Raw genomic sequence first — 23,031 nt, forward strand, 5'->3', positions numbered from 1 at the left:
ATGAAGTACTGAATTAACAAACTGTACATCTAAAACTAATTACACAGTATGTTAACTACTAGAAATTAAATAAAAACTTAGGAAAAAAAGAATTCTCTATGTCAACCAACATGCTTCTAAATTAGAGATTTTAACTTTATCTGCCCCATGGACTCTTGGCAGTATAGAAAAGTTTATAGACATCTTTCTTTGATTAATGTTTTGAAACATATAAAGTAGGAAAACAAAAGAAACCCATTATATATAATTGATCAAAAGAGTAAACATATTTGTGATACAGTAATATGTGTACTTTGTTAATGCATTAAATAACAAAATATAGCAGCAAATCTAAGAATTATCTGAAATTCTGAAGTCCTGATGAAGGTAAATAATTTTGAGATATCAGTAACAATAGAAATATTTGATTTCTATTGGTAACAAAGTGACAGTTATCACTAACAGTACTATGGTTTACTGCCCACAATATAATTGGAAAAAATGCTAATTTTCATCAGAGGTTAATAGAAATTAATGTGACTTTTTCTTATTTCAGTTCACATACCCCCCAATAATTCCATCTGTGGACCCTGGATTACAAACTCCTATCTTAAAACTGGTGGTTAACAGAGGGGAGACAAGTAGGGAGATGTGTTAAAGAGGTGATGAGAATTAAGGAGTGCACTTGTCATGATGAGCACAGGGTGATGTATGGTAAGTGTTGAATTATTATATTGTATACCTGAAACTAAATTTACACTGTATGTTAACTCATTCGAATTTTTAAATTTATTTTATTGGGGGAGACAGACAGAAAGACTGCTAAGCAGCTCTTGGCTGAAACCAAGACTTAGACACTTAACCGAGGCACCTTGGGCACCCAGGCACCCCCAACAAACTGGAATTTAAATGAAAATTTAAAAGCTCTTGTTTTAGATAAAGCCTCTCTGTATCCAATCTTTCAGAAACTCTTTTCCAACTATTCTTAACAAAAAATGTACTCCTAAAAATGATTTTTCATGTTGAAAACATTACATTCTTCTGCTCAGAGCAATTTCAACAAAATCATATTTTTTCTATGAAAGCAAAATGAAAATGAAATGAATGCGCATTTCATTTATGACACTTATCAAGGAGATAAGATGCAAAACAAAGCTGATTAAATTTTTAAAAGCAGCTTTTAAGCAATAACCTTTTTCTGCCCACAGTTTTAAAGATGTAAATTCACAATTAATAAGTCTTGCCTTCACTCATGGCAAGAGAAAATTTAATGATATGAAACACTACTAAAAATGCATGAAAATCTGGTAGTGATTATTTTGCCTTGTAAGTGGCATTTCCACTGTGTATGATAGAAATCACTACTGTGAAAATGAGAAATCTAATTTCTTTTTTTTTTAAAGATTTTATTTATTTATTTGACAGAGAGAGATCACAAGTAGGTAGAGAGGCAGGCAGAGAGAGAGGAAGGGAAGCAGGCCCCCTGCTGAGCAGAGAGCCCGATGTGGGACTCGATCCCAGGACCCTGAGATCATGACCTGAGCGGAAGGCAGCAGCTTAACCCACTGAGCCACCCAGGCGCCCGAGAAATCTAATTTCTTGATATACAATTGCTCATAGCATTTCTTTATAATTTTTTTTTTTGCTTCTGCAGTATCAGTAGATATGTTCTTTTACACTCCTGATTTTAGTTGTGGCTCCTCTATTACTTTGCAATTACAGCTAAAATGTTATCAATTATGTTGATCTTTTCAAAGAAGCCAATGTTGGTTTCAATGGTTTTTCTGTGTTTTTTTCTCCTTTATATTTATTTCTGCTCTAGTCTTTATTCTTTCTTTCCACTTGCTTTGGGTTTAGTTTGCTCTTACTTTACTTCCTTAAGGTGAAAGTTTAGATTATAAACTTGAGATAATACTTCTTTTTAAATTAGAGGCATTTACAGTTAAAATTTTCCCTCTTTAAGCATGCTTCACCTGCATCCCGTATTTTAGTACCTTGTGTTTTTGTTTCCATCCATGTCTAAATATTTTTAAATTTTCCCTGTGATATTTTTTTTTATCTACTAGCTATTTGGGAGTCTGTTATTTACATACATTCGTGAATGTTCTAATTTTCCTTCTGTTACTAGCTTGTAATTTCATTCCCATGTGGTTAAAAAAACATTTTGTGTGATGTCCTTTTATGTTAATTGAAACTGGTTTTACAATCCAAATTGTGGTCTATCTTGGAGAATATTCCACCTGTACTTGAGAGGAATATGTATTCTGCCGCAGCTCAATGGAGTGTTCCTTCAGAGGTCTGTTAAGTCTGGTTGGTTTATAGTGTTTTCTAAGTCTATTTCCTTGTTGATCTTCTACCCAGCTCTATCCAGTTCTACCCAGTTCTATCACTGAACACCTTATGAGTTAAAATTAATGTAAAGGAGGGGCACCTGGATGGTTCAGTCAGTTAAGCGTCTGACTCTTGATTTCAGCTCAGGTCATGATCTCAAGGTCATGAGATCAAGCCCTGTATCAGGCTCCATGCCAGGGATGGAATCTGCTTCAGATTCTCTCTCCCTCGGCAATCCCCCACCCTACCACTCAAGTTCTTTCTCAAAAAAACAAAAAAAAATTAATGTAGGGACGCATGGGTGGCTCAGTGGGTTAAAGCCTCTGCCTTCGGCTCCAGTCATGATCCCAGGGTCCTGGGTTGAGCTCCACATTGGGCTCTCTGCTCAGCAGGGGGCCTGCTCCCCCCCCCCCCGCCCTGCCTGCCTGTCTACTTGTGATTTCTGTCAAATAAATAAATAAAATCTTTAAAAAAATTAATGTAGAGATTTTTAAAAAAAGAAGGCAATCTAAACTTTATCATTTTATACTCTAAGAAAGACTTAAAAGCCAATTCTTGTTTTGTGGGGGCAAAAACTACTCTTGCACATATCATAACTACCTTCTATCATAGAAAAACTTCATAAAATTTTCAGGCCAAAGTAGCTAAGATAGTAAAAGGGAGGACATTTTTAAAGGAAAAGAAATTCTACCTAAAAGGGGAAAAAACAGTTTTTTCTACCTACACCACTGATTTATATTAGAGTTGATGTTCTCAGTGGGAAATGGGAACCACATAAAAAGGATATGTTAATAACCTAGCCAAATAAATATCCAAAGAAAAATGTTCTCTACTCAAAAGACCATTGAGAATTATTATTTTTTTAAAGATTTTATTTATTTATTTGACAGAGAGAGATCACAAGTAGGCAGAGAGGCAGGCAGAGAGAGGAAGGAAAGAAGGCTCCCTGCTGAGGAGAGAGCCTGATGCAGGGCTTGATCCCAGGACCCTGGGAACACGACCTGAGCAGAAGGCAGAGGCTTTAACCCACTGAGCCACCCAGGTGCCCTGACCATTGAGAATTATTACTGAATTATTCTATCTTCTTAAAAAAATGATTTTGACTCCAAATCACTTAATATAGAAAATATGCCAAAAAAGGTAAAATGAATAAATGATTAATTAATCATGACAATCTGGTTATTGAACCTCATTTAAACCTACTGTTTTTACATGAGATGTTATTATGGGGTCTTTGGTAAACTGAATAATGGTCTCTCAAATTTATTTACATTCTGATCCACCCATGAGTTATTCTATACCGAAAAAGAAAATGTACAGATGCAATAAAAGGTAAGGACCTGAAATTGAAGAAGACCATCCTAGTTTATCCCAGAGGATCCAATGCAACCACAAGAGTCCCTATAAGAGGAATCCAGAAGTAAGAGTTGGAGAAGGTGAATATGGAGAATACAGACAGCCACTAAAAGCTGAAAGAGACAAGGAAATATTTTCCCTCCCTAGAGAGACCAGAAGGAACCAGCCCTGCTGACTTTAGCCTAGTAACACTAACCCTGGACCTTCAATGCCCCAAAACCCTGAAAGAATAAACTTGGGTTGTTCTAAGCCATTACATCTGTGGCCATTTTCTTCTACAGCAGCCATGAGGAAATCAATACAGCATCCTAGTGAAATATTTATCAAACTAAAACTTGGCACACATCAGAATCACCTGGGCATTGTGTTATACACACCCCTGTATTCCATTCCTATAAATTCTGATTTCCTAGATTTGTGATGAGGCACAGAAACCTAAACTTTCTAGGAAGGTTCTCAGATGCTTGTTGTGCTACAAACTAGGGTTCAAGTCATAAATAAGAATGGCTGGGAAAACTCACTGCTCCAATTAGTTTGCTAGGGCTGCCACAGCAAATCACCACAAACCCCAAATCTTAAGAACACAGAAATATACTCCTTTATAGCTTGGGAGAGCAGAAGTCCAAAATCTGTCCTACTGAGCCAAAATCGAAGTGTCGACAGGGCCACCTACATTCCCCCTGGAAGCTCCAGGAGAGAATTTATTCCTTGCCTCCTCAGGCACAATGCTGCTGGCATTCCCTGACTTGCAGCCACATCAGTCTTTGCCTCTGTGGTCATAATTCTTCTTCTTCTGTGTATATCAAATCTCCTTCAGCCTCTCTCCTGCAAAGATACCTGCAATGGGAATTAGGAGCCATCTGGGACAATCCAGGACAACCATCTCATCTCAAGATCCTTAGTTTAATCACCTCTAAAAAATCCCCTTTTCTTATAAGGTAACACAGGTTACAGGACCTAGGTAAGATCTGACATCTCCAGGTGGTCATCATTTCAACCTACCACACTGCCTTAAGTGCCCTTCAAGGTTATTCAAGGATGAAAACAGTAGATGTAAAGCAAACATTCCAAAAATACAATACTTAAAGCTTTTTATATTCAATTTCCCTTTGACCCCTTATAAACCACAACTATACTATTAAAATAAACCAGTCTCACTGGCATAGTCTGATGATCAATACAGCTATAATAAACAGGGAACTGGAGATGATCATAATAAAATACCATGGGCTAGATCAATAAATTTTATAAAGTTTCCCTAAGTCCTGAAAATTATTTCAAAAAATTTTCTACATAAGTGATTAAAAAGGGTTGATATAAGAACCTTGAAAGTGGTTTGGCCACTAAGAATTTGGAAATTCCTTTTAGGATCTCCATACTGTTTTATCACAAAATCCTTACCAATCAAATATTTCCTTTGTACTATTTCAGAAATCTGATTTCGTTTCCTCCAATGCTCCTTCAGTTAACCTATAAGACTGAAGGCCACTTTTAAACATAACAAAGGCTTAGGAAAGCCTAAAACCCAAGCAATAACTCAACTACCAAGAGGTGCCCAAAAGAATTCTTCTATATCAAATCTCCTTCAGCCTCTCTCCTGCAAAGATACCTGCAATGGGAATTAGGAGCCATCTGGGACAATCCAGGACAACCATCTCATCTCAAGATCCTTAGAATTCTTCGTGAAAAAGAATTCTTCGTGAAAAAGAGTATTTCATTGATATTAGTTATTTCACTGCTTCAATACACCAATGCAGGTCCTATAAAGCTGACTTTAAGCAGATGGCTTTGTTTTGATAATCTAAATATATGCTGTTATATCTGTTCAAGTCTAAATCTAAATCTTCTGGTCATACCACTTTCTGATTAGTCATATAGTGTAGGAATCTCACATAAAAATTACCTATCTTGAACTATCACGCAAAGACCACTGAACTTGGTTAACATTCTTTGGAGTATGCTTATTTATGCAGAAAGTAGAAGAAACAAAGGGATAATATTTTAAGTACCAGACAGCCCCCAGTTCATATCATCAAATAGCCCATCATTTCCCCAAATTCCCACTAACTTAAAAAAGTTAGGAGTGCTTCAAGCACAAATCATAATATCAAGGAATCTGAGACTAATTATACCTCCAGAGCCCTAGCAGAAACAACAGCAAATCCTTTCTGGAGTAACCAAACGTTATCCTGGGCCTCAAAGAATTACCACATATTAATATTCCAAGGGATATTAGGAACCTGTGATCAAAAGTACTTAAATATACATAGCAACAGGCAGCATGCCTGAAAAACTGACAGAAATTAGAGAGATAAAAGAAATCTATAAGGATTTCAGAAACTGGAATAATCAGACATAGATTGTAACTGTTTACTACTGTTTAAAGAAATGTTAAAGATAATCCTGAAAGTGCATGCAAGACACAGGAAATCATACAGAATGAAGAATTAGGTGGAAGATAACTAAATAAAACTTCTGTAGGTAAAGTAAGCCCACCGAGTTTTTTTTTAAGTTTTATTCAGATATAGTTCACAATTTACCATCCACAAGTCACTAGTGTATTCACAGAGCTGAGCAGCCATCACCAAAATCTAGTTTTTAAAACATTTTCATCACCTTCAAAAGAAACCCTATATCCCCAAACCATCATCCACCGATTTCTTTATTTCTCCTACACCCCCAGGAAACCACTAATCTACTTTGTCTCTACAGCTCTGCCTACTTTGTACATTTCATCATACAACATCTGGTCATTTGTGACTGGCTTCTTTCACTTAGCATATGTTTTCAAGGTTGATATGTGTTGTAGCATGTATCAGCATTTTCTTCCTTTTCGCTGCTGAATAACGTTCTATGATATGCATATATCAAATCTGTTTAACCCTTCACTACCTGATGGGCATATAGATTGTTTCTAGATTTTAACTATAATGAACAATGATAGTATGAACATCCATGTACAAATCTTTGTGTATACAAGTGTTTTCCTTTCTATTGAGTATTTACCCAGAAGTTTAATTGCTGTGTTACATGGTAACTCTATATTGAAAATTTGATTGCCAAATTGTGTTCCTCATAAGTTACATCATTTGACATTCAAAACCCGCAAAACACAGGGTTCTAATTCCTCCACGTCCTCACCACTTGCTATTTTTCTATTTCTTGGATTACAGCTATCCTAGTGAGTTATAAAAGGTATCCCACTGTGGTTTTGATTCACATTTCCAATTATGTTGAGCATCATTTAGAGCAGTGGTTCTCAGGCTGCAGGTACATCAAAATAACCTGTAGGGATTATAAAAATGCAGGTTCCTGAGCCCTACTTCAGATCCACTTAATCTCTAAAGGGTGGCACTGGGGTGCATGCATATGAATGTTCTCAAAGTATGAGTACAATTCAGTGGCAGTGAGTATAATCACAATGTTGTGCAAGAAAACGTCTTCATGAGCCTAGAAACTCTACACATATTAAAAATAACTGTATTTTCCTCTCCCTCAAACTTTGGTAACTACTACTTTCTGCCTCTATGAATCTGACTAATCTAGGTACTTCTAAGTGAAATGAAACAGTATTCGCCATTTTGTGTCTGGCTTATTTCATTTATCACGATAGCTTTGGGATTCATTAATATCGTAAAGCATCAGCATTTCTTCTCTTTTTAAGAGCAAATAATATCCCATGGTATGTACATATGTATGTATATGTATGTACATATGTGTGTGTGTGTGTGTGTGTGTGTGTGTGTGTGTGTATCACATTGCCTTCGTCTATTCATCAGTTAGTGGACACCGGGAATCCTTCCACCTTTCTGACTATTATGAATGCAGCTGGTGTGTAAACATGAGTGTGCAAGTATCTGCTTTCAATTATCTGGGTTATATACCTAGAAGTGGAGTTGCTGGATCACATACTGAATCACTGTGGAAATAATTCTACATTTAACTCTTTGAGGAATGGCCACACTGCATTTCTGATAGCAGCTGCACCATTTTACACTGCCACCAGCAATGCACCAGGGCCATAATTTCTCCACTTCCTTGACAATATTTATTCTTTCTCACTCTCTTTATTTGAAGATTTTATTTATTTATTTGACAGAGAGATAAAGAGTACAAGTAGGCAGAACAGCAGGCAGAGGGAGAGGACGAAGCAGGCTCCCCACCGAGCAGGGAGCCCAATGCAGGGATTGATCCCAGGCCCCTGAGATCATGACCTGAGCCAAAGGCAGCTGCTCAACCGACTGAGCCACCCAGGTGCTCCATTCTCTATCTCTTTTCTTTTCTTTCTTTCTTTTTTTTTTTAATAATACACACCCTATCAGGTATGAAGTGGTATTTTGTGTTGGCATTCTATAATAACTAGTGACAATGTAGAGCATCTTTTCATGTACTTACTGGCCATTCTTCGGAGAAATGTCTACTGAAGTCCTTCACTCATTTCCCAATTGTGTTGAGTTTTATTGTCACTGAGTTATAAGAGTTCCTTATATATTTTGGTTATTAATCCCTTCTCAGATAATGGATTTCAAAATATTTTCTCCCATTCTATGGACTGTTTTTTTTTTAAAGATTTTATTTATTTATTTGACAGAGAGAAATCACAAGTAGTTGGAGAGGCAGGCAGAGAGAGAGAGAGAGAGGGAAGCAGGCTCCCCACTGAGCAGAGAGCCCAATGCGGGACTCGATCCCAGGACCCCGAGATCATGACCTGAGCCGAAGGCAGCGGCTTAACCCACTGAGCCACCCAGGTGCCCCTGGACTGTTTTTATGTACTCCATTTTTGCATGCCTTAAAACACTGCATGGATTTTAAAACTGACTTATGCTTAAAATCAGGCAAATGTGGGGTGCCTGGGCGATTCAGTCATTAAGCATCTGCTTTTGGCTCAGGTCGTGATCCCAGGGTCCTGGGATCAAGCCCCTCACTGGGCTCTCTGCTCAGCTGGAAGCCTGCTTCTCCCTCTCTCACTCCTCCTTCTTGTGTACCCTCTCTCACTGTGTCTCTCTCTGTCAAATAAAAAAAAATCTTTTTAAAAAATCATGCTAAAGATTACTGATTAAAAAATTGAGTAAAAACTGATCATTACCAGGAGGGAGGTATATGGGGGGATGGATTAAATAGCTTATGGAGCTTAAGAAGTGCACTTGTGATGAGCTCCGGGTGTTGTACAGAAATGCTGAATCATTGTGCTGTACACTATAGTGTATTGAAAATAATATTACCCTATTTGGAAATTTAAATAAAAACTTTAAAAAATTAAGTATCCACATTTTAAAACATTAAGTGTTCACTGAAGGCAGAGGCTTACATGTAAAAATAAACTTATGATAACTAATGATAAAAGGAATAGTGCAAGATTATACTGAAAAAGGGGAACAAAGGAAAATTAAGAGGACTTTAATTTCTTTAAATTTGTGAAAACTCAGTTCTTGATGACTTTAATCCCAAAAATATTAAGTATATTACAAATTATTACTATTAGCATTAACACAAAACTGCTCCTAATACAAAAAGCAAAATTTAAGTGAACTTCTTAAAACCAAACAGAATCTAGAAAAAGGCAAATATAAGAACAAAAGAAATTTAGGAATGCGTGACAGAAAAACACCAAACATTTTAAATTCAAGTGAAATACATGGGTGAAATTTGAAAAGAAACACTGTGATGGTTGGTAGTGAGAATCAAGATAGAGAAGCCTTTAATATAACCCATTTGGCCTTTCATGTGTTTTTTCCAAAGGGAATATTATCTCAGGTTATGCTACTTTTTAAAAAATTTTATTTAGTTATTTGATAGAGAGAGCACAAGCAGGCGGAGTAGCAGGCAGAGTGAGAGGGAGAAGCAGGCTTCCCGCTGAGTAAGGAGCCTGACATGGGGCTCAATTCCAGGACCCTGGGATCATGACCAGAGCCAAAGGCAGTTGCTTAACCAACTGAGCCACCCAGGCGTCCCCATGCTACTTTAAGGGAAAAAAGCATCATATATAGTTGGGTGGAACACCAAACATTTTCACAACTGTAAGATTCATGATATCAGATGATAATTTAACAAACATAAATTTTCAGAAAAAGTTAAGAGGCAGAGTAATAGGGGGAACCTATGCTTGCCTCCTCCAATGAACACAGCTAGATAAATATCAAATCATTCTGAGCACCCAAGAAATCAATCGGAGGACAGAAAGAACAAACTGCATGACCAGAGGGAGGAAAGAGGCCAGCCACATCATGGAAGTTAGGAGGTGAGGAGATGTGATTTGGAGAAGAAAAGAATTGCTGGTGATGATGCAGAGGAGAGGAAGCCCAGATCAGGGAAAGAGAGACAAAGACAGAGACAGAGAGACAAGAAAAACACTTCCCCTAAAGGGGCTAATTATCACAAGTATCTACAAGCAGCGGAGCACAAAGTGTGCTTTTAGAAGTCCATGCCATGGTCAGGGTGGAACCTGGCTGGCAAAGAGGTGCTCCTGTGAAGAAGAAAGGCAGAGGCCAGGGAGCATGATCTCCTGGGTTGCACTAGGAGAGACAATTCCCTTTCATGAACAGCATTTGGGAGAAGGGCACTGCCTTTATGGGAACAAAAGAGCAGGCAGGTGCCATTGAGCTGTCCCATTCTTTAGCACAGGAGACACCTGCTGAGAGCAGCTAACCTGCATCCCGGCTTCTTGTGCTTTATGGTAAATTCTAAGCCCCTGTGCATTCCTGCAACTACCCTTCTGGGACAAACCAGCACTAGCACAGTGTGAAGGCATATATGTGAGGAATGCATGAGATAAGCAAGGGGAGACTGTTTACTCTTCTATGAGGGCTTTTTTGAACATTGGCAGGTACAAACTTCCCTCTCTGGGGATGAGAGAGATGGCTGACATTTTGAGCCCTGCCCATCAGAACAGACAGATTGCATTGAGAAACATAGTGCTCACAGTGGAAGCTTGAGCTGCTTACACCAAAGCCCAGCCCCCTGAACTCTGCAGGTGGTTTTTGTTGTTGTTGTTGGGTTTGTTTTTGCTTTTGCTTTTGCTAGGACAAGTATGCCTAAGACCCAGAGCAGGAGTACCACACCTCTCCCACCAGAAGACCAGCACAAACCCTCCACATGTACCAAGTCTACTCACAGAAAGCTGAAAAGCTTCAGCTCTAGGGGAAATAGAATCTAGCCTGTTTTAACAAGTGGACCAAAAAACACATAGTTAAAACTCACCACACACTGGAAAAGGAGTAAACACTCCCTGCTGCAGACAAGAAGAAACTATGCAGAGGACTGACCCAAAGGAAACAGCAGCAAAAACACAACAGCAGAGTGTACGAGAAACACTTTCTGAAGCACCAGGCCCTGGACAGTATATGACCTCTTCTTAATACAACCATTACTCTCAGGAGCAGAAACTGTAACAGGCTTTCATAAGACACAGGAGAAGACAGAGACCTAGACAAAATAAGATGGAGGAATTCACCCCAAAACAAAGAACAAGAAGAGGTCACAGGCAGGGATCTAATCAAACCAGATATAAGTAATATGTCTGAACCAGAATTTAAAACAACAATTACGAGGATACTAGCTGGGCTTGAGAAAAGCAAAGAAGACACCAAGGAGTCCCGAAATGCAGAGATAAAAGACCTAAAAACTAGTCAGGCCAAAATAAAAATACTATAACCAAGACACAAAACCAACCAGATGTAATGACCACAAGGAGAGAAGAAAATGAACTAATAAATTATATTGAAGATAAAATTATGAAAATAATGAAGCTGAAAAGAAGAGGGAAATAAAAATGTTAGATCACAAATGTATGCATAGGGAAATGAACAACTCCATAAAGCATAATATCCACATCATAAGCATCCCATAAGTAGAGAAGAAAAAGGGAGCAGAAGGTTTCCTTGAGGAAACTATAGCTGAAAACTTCCCTAATCTGGGGAAGAAAACAGACATCCAAATCCAGGAGGCAGAGAGAGCTCCCATCAAAATAAAAAAAGGCCAACACCAAGACATATCATAGTAAAATTTGCAAAATATAATACAGATATAAGGACAGAATCCTAAAAACAGCATTGGAAAAGAAATCCCTGGGACATCTGGGTGGCTATTCTTAATTTCAGTTCGGTTCATGATCTCAATTGGGATTGAGCCCCACGTCTGACTCCAAACTTCAGTGGAGAGTCTGCTTGAGATTCTCTCTTCCCCTCTCCCTCTGCCCCTTCTACCCCTGCTCTTTCTCTCAGATAAATAAATAAATCTTTAAAAAAAAAAAAAGAAAAGGAAATCCCTAATGTACAAGGGAACACAAATAAGGTTATCAGCACATCTAACCACAGAAACTTCTCAGGCCAGAAGGCACTGGCATGATATATTCAACATGCTGAATAGGAAATACATGCAACCAAGAATAACTGATCCAGCAAGGCTGTTATTCAGAATAGAAGGAGACAAAGAGCTTCCCAGACAAACAAAAACTAAAGTACTTTGTGACCACCAAGCCAGCCCTTCAAGAAATATTAAAGAGGACACTGTGAGTGGGAAAGAAAGACCAAAAGCAACAAAGACTACAAAGGAACAGAGAAAATCTCCAGAAACACCAATGTTACATTTAATACAATGGCACTAAATTCATATCTATCAATAATCACTGTTAATGTAAATGGATTAAATGCTCCAATCAAAAGACATAGGATGTCAAAATGGATTTTTTTAAAAAAGACCCATCTGTATGCTGCCTGTAAGAGACTCATTTTAGACCTAAAGATACCTGCAAACTGAAAGTGAGGGGACAGAAAAATATTTACCATGAAAATGTATCCAAAAAAACCCTGAGTAGCAATACTTATACAAGACAAACTAGATTTTAAACCGAAGACTGCAAGAAGAGATAAAGAAGGGTACTATATCAAGATAAAGGGGTCTACCAAACAAGGAGATGTAACAATTGTAAATATTTATGCCCCCAACTTGGGAGCACCCAAAATCAGTAACAAACATAAAGAAATTCACTGATAACAACAGAATAATAGTAGGGGAGTTTAAAACCCCACTAACAGCAATGGACAGATCATTTAAGCAGAAAATCAACAAGGAAACAATGGCTTTGAATGGCACACTAGATTAAATGGACTTAACAGATACATTCAGAACATTTCATCCTAACACAGCAGAACACACATTTTTTCCGAGGGCACATGGAACATTCTCCAGAGGAGATCACATACTAGGTCATAAATCATGTCTCCACAAGTACAAAAAGACTGAGATCATACCATACATGTTTTCTGACCACAATACTATGAAACTTGAAGTCAACCACAAGAAAAAATTTGGAAAGAACACAGATATATGGAGGTTAAAGAACATGCTACTAAAGAATGAATAAGTTAACCAGGTAATTAAAGGAGAAATAAATACATGGAAGCAAATGAAAATGAAAACATGACAGTCAAAAACCTTTGGGAGGCAGCAAAAGCAGTCATAAAAGGGAAGTATATAGCAATACAGGTTTACCTCAAGAAGCAAGGAAGTCTCAAACATAAAAACCTAACCTTAAACCTAAAAGAGCTAGAAAAGAAATAGCAAATAAAGCCTAAACCCAGAAGAAGAAGGGAAATGGCAAATACTAGAACAGAAATAAATGATATAGAAACAAAAAAGAACAGCAGAACAGATGAATGAAACCAGGAGCTTTTTGAAAATTTTAATAAAATTGATAAGCCCCTAGCCAGACTTATCAAGAAGAAAACAGAAAGGACCCAAATAAATAAAAACACAAGTGATAGAAGAGAAATCACAACCACCACTACAAAATTACAATTTAAGAGAATACTATGGAAAAGTAGATGCCAGAAGACTGGGCAGTCTGATGGATGAATTCCTAGGGGCATATAAACTACCAAAACCAAAACAGGAAGAAAAAGAAAATTTGAACAGACCAACAGACAGCAAAGAAATTCAATTACTAATCAAAAAAACTCCCAAAAAAGGTAAGTCCAGGATCAGATGGCTTCCCAAGGGAATTCTACCAAACATTTAAAAAAGAGTTAACACCGGGCGCCTGGGTGGCTCAGTGGGTTAAAGCCTCTGCCTTCAGCTCAGGTCATGATCCCAGGGTCCTGGGATGGAGCCCCGCATCAGGCTCTCTGCTCAGCAGGGAGCCTGCTTCCCTTCCTCTCTCTCTGCCTGCTTCTCTGCCTACTTGTGATCTCTGTCCATCGAATAAATAAATAAAACCTTAAAAAATTTTTTTAAAAAAGAGTTAATACCTATTCTTCTCCAGCTAATTCAAAAAAATGGAATGGAAGGAAAACTTCCAAAATCATTCTGGGAGGCCAGCATTACCCTGCTTTCAAAACCAGACAGAGACACCACTAAAAAAAAAAAAACAACAAAAAACAAAAAAACAAAAAACAGGGCACCTGGGTGGTTCTGTTGGTTAAGCCTCTGCTCAGGTCATGATCCCAGGGTCCTGAGATCGAGCCCCACATTGGGTTCTCTGCTCCACGGGGAGTCTGCTTCCTCCTTTCTCTCTCTGCCTGCCTCTCTGCCTACTTGTGATCTCTGTCTGTCAAATAAATAAATAAAATCTTAAAAACAAACAAACAAAAAATAAACAAGTATAAGCCAATATCCCTGATGAACATGGATGCAAAAATTCTGAAAAAAATACTAGCAAATGGAATCTAACACATACACTGAAAGAATCATTCACCATGATCAAGTGGGATTTATTCCTGGGCTACAAGGGTGGTTCAATATGCACAAACCAATCAACGTGCTACACGACATTAATAAAAGAAAGGATAGGAACCATATAATACTCTCAATAGATGCACAAAAAGCATTTGACAAAACAGAGCATCCATTCTCGATAAAAAACCCTCAACAAAGCAGGGATAGAGGGAATATATCCCCACATCATAAAGACCATATAGGAAAGACCCAGAGCTCACATCATCCTCAGCTAAGAAATAATGAGAATTTTTCCTCCAAGGTCAGGAACAAAAGAGGGATGTCCACTCTCACTGTTAGTAACAGTGAGAGTTAATAACATGTTATTAACATGTCACTGGAAGTTCTATTCTCCCAAAGAGACAACAAAAAGAAATAAAAGGCATCCAAAGGGGCAAAAAGTGCAAAATTTCACCATTCACAAGATGGCATGATATTCTATATAGAAAACCCCAAAGACCCCACTACAAGTAATACATGAATTCAGCAAAGTCAGAGGATAAAAAAATCAACATACAGATACCTGTTGCATTTCTATATACCAATAATGAAGCAGCAGAAAGAGAAATCAAGGAATCAATCCCAGTTACAACTGCAGCAAAAACTGTAAGATACCTAGGAATAACTTAAGCAAAGAGGTAAAAGATTTGTACTCTGAAAACTGTAGAATACTTATGAAAAAAAAACTGAAAAAGACACAAAGAAATGGAAAAACATTCCATTCTCCTGGATTAGAACAAACATTGTTAAAACATCTATACTATCCAAAGCAATCTACACATTCAGTGCAATCCCTACCATAATACCACTAGCATTTTTCATAGAGCTGGAACGACAATCCTAAAATTTGTATGGAACCAAAAAAGACCTTGAATAGCCAAAGCAACCCTGAAAAAGAAAAGCAAAACTGGAGGCATCACAATTCTGGACTTCAAGCTATAGGATAAAGCTGTAGTCCATCAAGACAGTATAGTACTGGCATTTAAAAAAAAAGATACAAAGATCAACTGAACAGAATAGAAAAACCTACAAATGGACCCACAACTATATGTTCAAGTAATCTTAAAGCAGAAAAGAATATCGAATGGAAAAAAAAGACAGTCTCTTCAACAAATGGTGCTGGGAAAAGTAGACAGCTATATACATAAGAATGAAAATGGACCACTTTTTTGAACCATAAACAAAAATGAACTCAAAATGGATAAAGAGCTAAATATAAGACAGGAAACTATCACAATCCTAGAGAAGAACACAGACAGCAACATTTTTAACTCTGGCTGTAGCAACTTCTTACTACACCGGTCTCTGGAGACATGGGAAAGAAAAACAAAAATGAACTATTGGGACTTCATCAAGATAAAAAGCTTCTCAGGGCATGTGGGTGGTAAGTTGGTTAAGCATCCAACTCTTCGGTTTTGGCTCAGGTCACGATCTCAGGGTCATGAGATCAAGCCCCATGTTGGGCTCCATGTTCAGCACGGCGTCTGCTTGTGATTCTCTCTTTTCCTCTCCCCCAGCCCTTCCCCCTGCTACTGTTCTCTAAAATAAATAAATAAATCTTCTTAGAAAAAAAGATAAAAAGCTTCTGTACAGCAAAGGAAACAATCAACAAAACTAAAAGGCAGCCTATGGTATGGGAGAAAACATTTGCATATGACATATCTGATAAAGGGTAGTATCCAAAATCTATAAAGAACTTAACAAACTCAACACCCTCCACAAACAAGTTAAGAAATGGGCAGAAGACATTAATAGACATTTTTCCAAGAAAGATAAATAGATGGCTAACAGACACATTAACAGATGTTCAACATCACTCATCACCAGGGAAATACAATCAAAACCATGATGAGAATCCATGTCACACCTCTCAGAATGGCTAAAATTAACAACACAGGAAACAAAAGGTGTTGGCGAGGATGCAGAGAAAGGGAACCCTCTTAAACTGTTGGTGGAATGTAAACTGGTGCAGCCACTCTGGAAAAGAGTATGGAGGTTCTTTAAAATGTTAAAGGTAGACATACCTTATAACGCAGCAATTAAACTATTATATATTTACCCAAAGGATACAGAAATACTGACTTGAACGGGTACATGCTCCCTGATCTTTATCACAGCATTATCAACAGAAGTCAAATTTTGGAAAGAGTCCAAACATCCATCAACTGATGAATGGATAAAGAAGATGTAGTGTGCACATACAATAGATATTACTCAGCCATAACAAAGAATGAAATCTTACCCTCTGCAAGGATGTGGAGAGAGGTAGAGTGTGTTTTGCTAAGTGAAATAAGCTACTCAGAGAAAGACAAATACTATGATTTCACTCATATGTGCAGCTTAAGAAACAAAATAAATGAACACAGGGGAAGGGAAAGAAAAAAAAACAGAGAGAGGCAAACCATAAGAGACTCTTAACTACAGAGAAGAAACTGAGGGCTGCTAGAGGGAGGTGGGCAGGGAATGAGCTTAACGCGTGATAGGTATTAAGGAGAACACTTGCAATGAGCACTGGGTGTTATACGTATATGATGAATCACTAAATTCTACTCCTCAAATCAATATTCCACTATATGTTAACTAACTAGAATTTAAATAAGAACTTTAAAAACAATTATACTTTACAGAGTTTAGAAGCTTTTATTAGTTAGTACTTTAGATATTTGCTATCAATTAAAATCACAATGAATGAAGCCCCCTTAGTTCTTAAATATTGCACTGCCCTCAACAGTATACACTATAAAAATCTATATATAAGCTATTAACATCTTACTGTTGGTTATTAAAGACAAGTGATTGTCTAATATTTGAAAACACTGTGGCTGGCATTTTCTCTAAGATAAAACAAAGCTTTAAATGAAAAAAATTATTAAATTAAATGACCAAATTTAGTACCCTAAGTTACTCATACATTAATGAAAGATAGCTCTGGGCATCCCTTTTTTTCTTTAACTACACAGTAGCTCTCTCACTGGGATAAGTACACTTGGTTTCTTAATCACTGTCTCTAACTTCTGTCATCCAAAACATGAAGGTACATTAAATGTAACAGTTTCTGATATACAAATAAAAAATGTGTGCCTTATTACAAGTGACTTTCTTCTAAAAGTCACTAAAAAATGTGTTCATAATATAGCAAAAGAGCAGCTCTGTAAAATACTAACATTCAAATTGTTTTCCACAAAGCAAAATTATTCTTGAGAACCATCATTATCCTATTCTCTAAAATGCACTGCTGTTAAAAAAAAATAAAACAAAACAAAATGCACTGCTGTTCTAAGATGTATCACTGTAACTATGAAATGAGGTATCATTTTAAGATTCATGTACACACTTCTACTCCCTATTATTTTTTATAATTTGTTTTATCCACAACAGCCAATGGGTAATTTCTAACCTGTATCCCCTAAATAAACCTGACATTTCACTTGGGGAAAGTACCAGAATAAGGTGACTAACAAGAAAGAAATCTCACTCCAGACCAAAAAGAGACTAGGTTTAACAGTGACAACCTTGAGCGTACAGTAACAGACACACACAAATACATGAATTTACTGATGATAAAACAACAACTATTCATTATATTTTTTAAAAACCCATAGAAGGGGCGCCTGGGTGGCTCAGTGGGTTAAGCCGCTGCCTTCGGCTCGGGTCATGATCCCAGGGTCCTGGGATCGAGCCCTGCATCAGGCTCTCTGCTCAGCGGGGAGCCTGCTTCCTCCTCTGTCTCTGCCTGCCTCTCTGCCTGCTTGTGATCTCTCTCTGTCAAATAAATAAATAAAATCTTTTCATAAATAAATAAATAAATAAATAAAAATTAAAACCCATAGAAAAGAATAAGACAAAGATATCTGTTGCTTAATCCTCATAATGAATCCATCCTCATAATGAATCCATCCAGAAAAAAAAAAAATTCCTGTTAGCATTTTGGTGTTTTTTGGCATTTGCGTATGTTTTTACTATAACGTTGGGAGCATAACGTATGTCCTGCCTTGCATTTTGCATCTTTTCCTTCAACCTTTGTCAATTTGATAAATGAAAAATGATTTCATGGATTTTATTTATATGCCTTTTATTATGGTGATTCAATTTTTTAAATAATATACTGGAATTTTATATATTTTCTTTTATGGAATTATTTACACAATTTTCCTGAAATAACAGCTCTTTACAAATTAAGGGCATTACTCCAATACACTGTATATGATTTTTCACCAGTTTGTTCCTTAGTTTAGTTTGACAATTTAGAGTTTTTTAAATTAGAAATATTTTGTGCCTTTACAAAATGAACATATCCAATTTGTTCAAATGCACAACTGAAAAAGAACAACTTACATGGTAAAATTACTAAAACAACACTCACCAGAAAAAGAATGTCTTTTGAAGATAAAAACAGGAAGTGCATTTGCATTTGTTACCTGTTAAGTGATCTAAGTAGTACTGATAGAGCTTGCACTGAATAGGAGTCATTCTCACAGCTAATACATATTCATGTTTTGGAGGCAAGAACTTTGTTAATGCTGTATAATCTTTCCTCTGTAATTAACAAGAAAGAGAATGAAATTAGTTAACCTAAATATATGACAGGAATCAACTGCTCTAAGAATCATCATTGCTTGCAACTAAAAGATACACATAAAGAAATAGGTACTAAACATACAAGAAAACATTTTCTTAAACATACTTAGCCTCTTCAATCATGTAATCATCATTATATGATTATAGTTAATATAGTTCATATGACTACACAATATGATGCACTGGTAAAAGGACACTGCAATATACCAAGCAGGTTTTAAATTGAAGTGGTCATATTACCAAGTGGGTAATTTATTTTTTCAAATGGTTTTTTCTATATAGAAAAACAAAAAAAGAAAAAAGGCGTATAGGGGATACAATAAACACTGTTGGGGAAAAAAGACTTGCTTTAATCATACACTAAAATCAATGAATCAACCTCTGATGCAGTCTGGTTTGTCCTTTGGGTAAGATGTGCCATTATGCCAGAGAATAACACATAACTTTAGGGAAACTGTTTACCTAGTTGAGAAAGCAAGCCATGTATACATACTCTAGATACAATTTAATTATATGAACAAGAAAGAAAGAACACTAATGTTCTAGGTACAAATGACCATTAAACCAGGAAAATACTGTCTAGGTGGTGGCATCAATACAGAAACAGAGAACCTGCTGGTACCTGTGGCTAACCTGAACAAAAAGGATGACTGCTTTATGTGAGGGTAGAATATCCAGCCAGAAGAAGAGCCCAGGTTTGTTTGTTACATCTTTGTGGCTACAATTAGTATCTAGTGTCTAAAGAAAAAGTGCAGATTCTGAGATCTGCTAACTGCTGGCTCAATCTCAACTCTATTAATATAGATTCACTAAATATCTGTATGTAAACACTATTAACCCACTCAGATTAGTGTATGATGTCATAATAATAAAACTGTTTCTTCAGGATCACATTAAAAACAGCTCCTCCACAATTCATAACTGCCTTCCTACAACTATTTCAAATAAGTGAGGTTCAGGCCACTCTACTATAAAATTAGTGTGAGCACTGGAATTTCTTAATCATAATAGCTATGTTCCTTTTACATACTCCCTATCTTAAAGATGGGGAATCTAAACATTAACATATTAAAATATGAAGCTATATACCTGGCAAATGAATTAATCAATTATGCTATAAATGGAACACTTCTTTAAAATTTAAAGTTTCAAAAACTTTTGAAGACAATGCAAGGAGATTTAAGTATAAAACGATATACTGAAAAAATGGGAAAGAAAACACAAAATAAATTCAGAAAACATTTTGGGATTATAACAGGAATAATATTTTATTATATGGAATGTATTGTACCTGAACACATCCAGCTAACATCTCATAGAGAATGTGAGCACGCTTTTTCATCACTCTGACATCTACCATGGTAGAATCTGCACACTGACCATTCTGGATTGGATTTATAAATCGATTCCTGAACTCCTTAATGGATCCCAGCAAATTTTCCTTGATAAAGTTAACCATGCAATGATCTAAGAGAGAAGACATTAGTTCACTAATAATAATACTGGCTAAAAGGGACTTAGAAAAATTCTCTGATAAAATGTTCATGTCAAAAACACATGCCATGGAAGCATCAGAATTAGCTACAAAATGAAGAAGAGCAAACTGTGTATAGACTAAACATTGGTTTTAAGTCTGATCTGGAACTGGATTACCCAAACCAGATGAGAAATTCAAATAAAAGCCAACCTTAAATTCTAGACATGAATATTTAAAAACAATACCTAAGAACATTTTATTATAATTCACTATTCTCTGTAACAGATATGGAGTATAAAACAAGTATTCTATAATTCTAACCATGATTTTATGGTCAGCAAAGGGATCTTGTGAAAAATACATAGATTCTGAATCAAAATAATAAAATCAGGTAATAAGCCATCATATCAAACTTTATATTAACTGATCTAGTTCCAGAAACCCTTAACAGTTATCAGCTGCCCTATACTACATAGGACCACAATGTGAAATAACCATTTTTTCCACCGTTTCAATATAATTTTATTAGTAGTTATTACATCAAAACTGTTATTTATAGGATTCAAAGGACTGTCTTAGAAAATTCTAAAGAATATGCAATCAGATTTTAACAGTAAGATAGAACATATTCTCATTATAGCATTGCCCTTAAAAAGTTATGAATAATAATGAGAATTAAATGCAGTTCAATCAAAAACTAGAAATGAACTCTACATGCAGTGTCACTTAAAGCAACGTTCCATGGGAGTATAACATACTTCTATGGATGTGAATTTCATTGGCAAACACCTCTGGTTTGCTTTCTTCACTGTATCATAATACTCTTCTAACTAATATTTTATTGTTTTTGCAATATGAAGTAGCATTTCTACAAATGGAGTAACAGAAAAGGGGGAAACTGGAACAGATAAAAGTAAAGATAAAATATAGGTTACAGTAAAATAATTACCAGTTTTACAAATAATAAAAAACAGTTAAGTTACCATACACTAGAGGAATGGAAATAATAAAAATAACAAAAAACTATTACAATGGATTACAATAGGAAAGTCAATTTGTTATTTGATGAATAATTCATGTTCCCTCTTTAAGTATTACTAACACATATGAAAATGAGAGAAAATCGCAAGTTATCTGGATTCACATCATCTGTCCTCAGTCTCCACAAATTCTATGCTGATACAGATTCAACACAGCTCTCCTTATCCCATCTCCACATTCCTAAAACATTCACACGTGGTATTTCTTTTCAATTTCCTATAGTACCTCCCCATGAATTAGATATATTTTGTTACAGTATCTACTGAATTTGTAAAGCAATCATTAAGACTTCTGGTAATTTTTCTAGATTTCAAATTCAAATTCAAATTCAAATGTTTATTTTTGAACACTCAAAATAGCACACCTGTTGACTGTGGTTTACCATTCATATTTATAAAGCAGTCCACTTCAAATGTATGGTATTCTTTCACAGCAGACTAAGATGGACCTACGCAGATCATAGTCAAAGACTATATTAGACAGAAGAAAGGCAAATGGCAAGTGGCAAAAATGTGTCTGAGGCAATGCCAACTCTACAGCATAAATGCAGATATTAACTCACACTCAATTAGGTTATTTTGAAGTGGTGTTCCTGTTAAAATAATCCTCCTCCTTGATCGTATAGAATTCATAGCTTTTGAAACAGCAGAAGCTTCATTTTTCAGAATATGACCTTCATCACAAACAACAAAGTCAGGGCCTATACAAATGTATAGAAAAACATTTAATTAGTAGATAATTTAAAATGTAATTACAAATTAAATATGTAATCCATTTAAGCAAATAAGCTAACTCTTTAAAGTGCTGCTCTTGTGGGAGAAAAAACAATATCCTCATTAAGAATAGTCGTATTTTATCTGTTGCTGTATTTATTGTATCTTGTAATGTGCACTAACTGTATTAATTATATCCCAACAGTAGAGTATCAAATACTTTAGATGGTACTTGAGATTTTCTCAATAAGAAACAAATATAAACAAAAATAAAAATAACCAAAAGATTCCCCCAACAGATTTAAGTTTGAAATATAAAATCTTTTATAATTGGAAAACAGTATCTAAAGATGTATTTCAGCACTAATCAAATGAACAAAACTGCCTAAGACTACTAGCAATTTATATATATATATATATATACACAAACATACAGACACACACATACATATATATAAATGAAAAGATAAATTTCAAAAAGTTACATTTTTAAAAATACTATATAAATCACAATAGAGGAGCATCTGGGTAGCTCAGTCAATTAAGTGTCTGCCTTCGGCTCAGGTCAGGTCCTGGGAAAGAGGAGTCCTGCATCAGGCTCCCTGCTCAGTGGGAAGTTGGCTTCTCCCTCTCTCTCAGCCCTTCCCACTCATGTTCTCTCTCTCTCTCAAATAAATAAAATCTTTAAAAAAATAAAAATAAATCAGAACAGACTCTGCAGTATCTCCCATAACATATTCCAAATGATTAACACTCTTTGCAGGGGAAAAATTAACTAATAAAGGACAGCTAAATTGATTGTTACATGGTTATGGGGTACAGGGCAGATGGGAAGAAAGAACACTT

General features: G+C 36.2%; 1 protein-coding gene across 8 annotated transcripts in view; it reads right to left on the bottom strand.

Moving 5' to 3' along the window:
* ATRX (ATRX chromatin remodeler) overlaps nucleotides 1-23,031 on the bottom strand; it is a 290,605-nt gene that overhangs the window by 83,449 nt on the left and 184,125 nt on the right. For all 8 annotated transcript variants that reach the window (XM_032331146.1, XM_032331145.1, XM_032331144.1 and 5 more), the window contains 3 exons: nucleotides 22,035-22,172; nucleotides 20,246-20,421; nucleotides 18,795-18,912 (listed from right to left, as the gene is read on the bottom strand). In XM_032331146.1, coding sequence (XP_032187037.1) covers nucleotides 18,795-18,912; nucleotides 20,246-20,421; nucleotides 22,035-22,172 — 432 coding nt within the window. The remainder of the gene's footprint in view (nucleotides 1-18,794; nucleotides 18,913-20,245; nucleotides 20,422-22,034; nucleotides 22,173-23,031) is intronic.

Source organism: Mustela erminea, chromosome X (genome assembly GCF_009829155.1).
Source record: "Mustela erminea isolate mMusErm1 chromosome X, mMusErm1.Pri, whole genome shotgun sequence".
Taxonomy (NCBI): domain Eukaryota; kingdom Metazoa; phylum Chordata; class Mammalia; order Carnivora; family Mustelidae; genus Mustela; species Mustela erminea.